The following is a 4877-nucleotide window of genomic DNA, read 5'->3' as shown; positions in this document are numbered from 1 at the left end:
AGTCGTTTAAGCGCTCCACTTCGACTCAGGTCATGATCTCATGGTTTGTGGGTTCAAGCCCCACATTGGGCTCTGGCAGTGCAGAGCCTGCGTGGGATCCTCACTCTCTCCTCTCTCTCCGCCCCTCCCCTTCCTGATCATGCTTTTTCTTTCTCTCAAAATAAATAAAACTAAAAAAAAAAAAAAAAAAGACTAGACTGGGGCTGAAAACTGCACGCTCCCTCACCTGTTTGTTGGTGAGCCTCAGTTCCTCTCAGGCTGTTGACCAGATCCATTATTTCCTTACGTGATGGGCCAGGCCACAGATGGCTGAGTGTCCTCGCGACATGGCGGCTGAGTTGTGCCAGAGCAGGTGATCAAAGAGAGGGCGTGTGCTCCCCAGATGGAGGGTGCCACCTTTTACCCATCTCATCTCATCAAGACATAACTGTCTCTCACTCTGCAATAATTTATTTGTCACGTGAGCCCACCATGCAAAAACATGGGAGGACCCACACGAGTGCGTGAATCCTAAGAGGTGAAGGTCACTGGGAGGCAACCCGGTGGGAGGGGGGTGCCACCCCACTCTCTGCATAAATAAAATGGCACTTCCTCTTTCCCCTCTTTCCTGAAAGTCAAGTCAATACATCCAATTGCTTCTCTTAGAACATTGGTTGCGTGTAGTACGTGGAATGCTTTTTCCGGATCAGTGACATTTTCCAGGAAAAGACTGAACTACAATTGTGTCTCGTCCATTTTTGTATGTCATAGTCCAATCAAGTTCTCTGCTTCCTTTGGGCTCCAAAGAGCACAGAGGAATGGGGAGCATGGTTCCCTGCTTGCCCTGAGTTCTGGGAGTCCAGCTCCTGTTAACTCTTTGCTTCATGGGGCCAAGAACAACATCTCTCTCATGTGCTACTGGCCAGCAGCTGTCATAACGTGACCGCCGTGACAATACTCTCATTGTGGGGAAAGACAGCCCCATGCATGCGTCCCCCACTCATCTGCATCGAACGGCCTTGGGCTTGGAATACCTACTTACCAAGAGATAAGGTGCTCGAGTATCTTTCCCTGTGTCCAGCTTCAGTGTAGGCTCCTCTGTTCTGTGCACATGTGTGTGCCAGAGCCTCTGGCCAACCCCACTGCTGTGTGTCGTGCTTGGGGAGGGAGGGGAGCCTCCTTCTGTGGCACGAGAGGGGTGGAGGTGGGGGGAGGGGTGGTGCAAATTGCCCGGCATCAGCTCCTGGGAGAAACTTGCAGGCCATGGGGAGGGAGTGGAGCCCAAGGTGGAAGGTGATCTTGCTGTTTCTTTTCTAGGTAAATAAGACATTGTTTTACCCAGTGCTTGACTGCATTGTGCTTTCCTTGGAGACTCCGATACCAGGATGCAATGGGCAAAAGGGTCTGGAGTCCTCTCTCAGGACCGATAATTAGTGTGTTGTTCTTCTCAACACTTATTTTAAGGAAGAAGAAATCATGTCTTGGGAGAGAAGGGAAATACAAGAAGCTCAAAATCACCACAGAAGGCGAGTATCCACTTTTTTTTTGAGGCTGCCGTGGCCTAGCAACGTTGCTTTTCATTTCATACACATTGCATACCCCAGTGCTCCAAACACACGAGGAAGCGATTTTTATTGCCACTTTGCAGCTAAAGAAATTAAGATGGACGAGGTAAAGTCACGTGTCCAAAATCGCAGAACCGGTGTTTTCAGACTCATGATGTAAATTCACGTCTATCTGGCCCCGAAGCCTCCCCCTTCCACTCCGTATGTGCAGGAGGGAGGCCTCACATCCACACATTCCGTCATCACGTCCCAAGCCCCGCAGCCCCGGCAAACCACAGAAGCACATGGACACAAAGAAATATGCTCATTTATTTATTCACCAATTTCCTGAAAGCCTACTGTGTGCCACGCCTTCCCCCCAAGAAGATCTTAATGGTAGAACCAAGTCTTCGCCATGGAGTGCCCCAGTGATCCGAGCCCCAGACCACAGACTAGGAATCCAGAACCTCTTCTGAATGACAGGAATCAGGCTACGAGAGAAAAATCAGATCAGGGCTTCAATACAGGAACCAGACAAATTATCTCCCCATTCTTCCCCCAAGAAACTTCCCTGAGACAAAGAAAATAACAAGGTGGTGATATAGTCGAAAGAGTCTTGGCATCCGGAGACTGAGTTCAAGTCTCAATTTTACTATGGAACTCTAAACTCAGAGCATTAAGCTGGATTTAAGCCTCAAAATCCACTGATCCTTTGGGCTTTGACCCTAGACAATATGCTGGAGATCATCTTAATAATAAATTCTTAGCGCACACAGTGCTTTCCAAAGCGCTTTCATTATGTCCGTTTTACAGATAAGGAAACTGAGACTCAGACTTGCCGGGGGGTCCTCACTCAGAGGGGCTCGAATAGAAGCAAAGCCACGAGTGATGCTGTGGAAATCCTGGCCCTGGGGCCTGGGGAGCGGTGCCCTTGAAGGACAAGGGGGCTAAGCAGAAGCTGTCCTGGGAGAGAGATCAGGAGTCCCCCTGCTCATACACAAGGGCCACCAGAGGCTTGGAACAGAGAGGACTGGTGGGCGGGGGAAAGTTGGCCCCGGGTCCCCTCCTTACCTAATTCAGGTTCCACGCAGGCTTTCCCGCACAGGCCCCTACAGCACTTGAAGTCACCCACGCACTGTTGGTCTGTCTCACAGTGGTTGGGGGGATTGAGGATCAGACACCGGCCATTGACCACAGGACACTTGCCAGGCTTCATACACGCTGGTGAAAGTAGGGCCACAGGTCAGAAGCCTTATGCCTCGGGCGCCGCCCCCTGCTTCCTAGACTCAGCCCCAGCCCAAGTGCACAGGGAGAGTCCTCTCTTCTCCATCCCCAGCACCACCTCTTCCTTCCCAGGGCCCCTGTATCTCCTGACGGCAGGATCTGGGTCTCCCCTGACATCGGGCCCCCTCTCCACGAAGGCGACCAGTTGCCCAGTGCTGACTGGATGGGTGGCTACCAACTGCCTGCTTACCTGAACGACCAGGTGACTATAGACTGAAAAACTGACCTCCCGACACGCTGGCTGTTTCACCAGCCAGGTGAGTAAATTACTGTCTGGGACACTGTGACTCCCTGACCGGCTGACAAATTTGGCTCCACAGTTCCTGGGGAGGAGGAGACCTGGCAGGACCAGCACTCGGTCCTGTCCCCCGAGGTGCCACCTTCTCGGGCTCACCCCCTTCCCGTGAGTCCTCCCCCCTCCTCACTTTGGTCAGAGATGACAGGGTCCAGGCATCTGATTCCACAAGCATCAGAGCAGCAGATCTTCCTCCCTGGACACTGCCAGTCACTCTGGCACTCAGGGGTCTCAAATACGTTAAGGCATCGACCAGGTTTTACAGGAGGGCAGGCTCCAGCTTTCAACGCTGTTGGAGAGAATGTTGAGAGTTAAGGAAGGAGTTGGGTGCTGAGTAGCCATCACGACTCCGGGATAAAGCACCACTCCCCAGGAGAGACGGTCACCCAGGTGATCGTCCGCAAAGTCCAGAGGGAAATGCCTGTCTGACCTCCGTGAAGAGTGACAGGCTTGATGAAGCCACACACATGGGCAGAGAAAGTCACAGATCCTGGAAAAGAGCAAAGGGCTCCCAGCCAAGGTTTTCTGCCCCGGGGAAAACAGGTCTCCACAAAGGCGAAGGAGATGGAGAGAGATAAAGTGAGAACAAGGGCCAGGTTGAAAGGGAGAGCCAGAGGCAGAGACACGGACACTAAAGGACGGAAACAGAGACAAGGAACCAGGGAGAGCCAGAAACAGATGACTGCAGATTCACAGGCAGGGTGAAGAGAGACAGGTAGGAAGAGAGGGAGTGGGGTCTGGGCCGACCAGATACTGTGTAAAAGAACGCAGCCCAGGGGCGCCTGGGCGGCTCAGTGGGTTAAGGGTCCAACTTTGGCTCAGGTCATGATCTCACGGTTTGTGGGTTTGAGACCCGCGTCGGGCTCTGTGCTGACAGCTAGGAGCCTGGAGCCTGCTTCAGAGTCTGTGTCTCCTTCTCTCTCTCTGTCCCTCCCCTACTTGTGCTCTCTCTCTCTCCAAAGCAAATAAATAAACATTCAAAAAAAATTAAAAAAAAAAAAAAGAAAAGGAAAAAAAAGAACACAGCCCAATGCTCAGAAGCGTGCAGAGTCCTTGGAGCCCAGATGGACATGAGCCCCCTCCCCGCCTCAAGGAGGCCTCCTGAAACTAAGCTGAGAGATCAAAGCCTCTAGAAGGAGTCATCCCCCCACCACCAGGAGCCGCTACCTCTGCCCTGCAGCCAAGGGCTCCAACTCACAATTTCCAGCACCTTCCACAGTCCAAGGTACCAGGGTGCCCAGGGCAAGAAGCACGAGGGGGAAGAGGCCACCGGACTGCATTGTGAGGTGAGGGGTGACTCTGAGTGTCAACGCCAAACCTCATTATTTATATCTTCACTAGTGGGTGTGGCCCCAGCAGAATTTCCTCGGCCCCTCCCAGCTGCGATTGCACATACAAGAAGCCGGGTGAAGCCCAGCAGTCTGGTACCATGGACACAGGGCTCTTTCCTGTCCCAGACAAGACCGCGAGGCCAACAGAGTGACCGCCAGGGAAGAAATGCAAGAGGCCGGGCTGGAAGATGTCACCAGGCTGATAAGGGGGTCATCTCAGGTGTCCTGGGGGCCCCAACCCCATTGGCCTGGCGAGAGGGAGGAGAGGGCAAGAAAAGCCAGCTGCAAAGAAGCTATTTGGATCTGGAGCTGAGCGGCACCTGGCTGGCTCAGACGGGGGAGCGTGCGACTCTTGATCTCAGGGTTATGAGTTCGAGCCCCACGTCGGGGGTAGAGATTACTTAAAAAAAATAAAATCTTATATATAAAAAAAAAAAGATCTGG

The 4877-nt window shown here is 52.7% G+C and overlaps 1 protein-coding gene across 1 annotated transcript; it reads right to left on the bottom strand.

Annotated features, from left to right (window-relative positions):
- Window positions 1–1853: 1853 nt before the first annotated feature.
- Window positions 1854–4406, bottom strand: SLPI (secretory leukocyte peptidase inhibitor). The gene is made up of 4 exons (XM_047853939.1): window positions 4301–4406; window positions 3233–3391; window positions 2595–2744; window positions 1854–2014 (listed from the first exon to the last, which is right to left on the bottom strand). The coding sequence occupies exons 1-4, from the start codon at window positions 4380–4382 to the stop codon at window positions 2010–2012; spliced, it is 396 nt and encodes a 131-aa protein (XP_047709895.1). The 5' UTR covers window positions 4383–4406; the 3' UTR covers window positions 1854–2009.
- Window positions 4407–4877: the final 471 nt, after the last annotated feature.

Source organism: Prionailurus viverrinus, chromosome A3 (assembly GCF_022837055.1).
Source record: "Prionailurus viverrinus isolate Anna chromosome A3, UM_Priviv_1.0, whole genome shotgun sequence".
Lineage (NCBI taxonomy): Eukaryota > Metazoa > Chordata > Mammalia > Carnivora > Felidae > Prionailurus > Prionailurus viverrinus.
This window is presented reverse-complemented; position numbering and strand designations above follow the sequence as displayed.

Coding starts and splice junctions, on each gene's coding strand:
- SLPI (XM_047853939.1), bottom strand. CDS start 4,382: ATGCAGTCCGGTGGCCTCTTCCCCCTCGTGCTTCTTGCCCTGGGCACC. Junction 3,392..4,300: donor TGTGGAAGGTGCTGGAAATT/GTGAGTTGGAGC, acceptor TCTCTCCAACAG/CGTTGAAAGCTGGAGCCTGC. Junction 2,745..3,232: donor CCCTGTCATCTCTGACCAAA/GTGAGGAGGGGG, acceptor TACTTTCACCAG/CGTGTATGAAGCCTGGCAAG.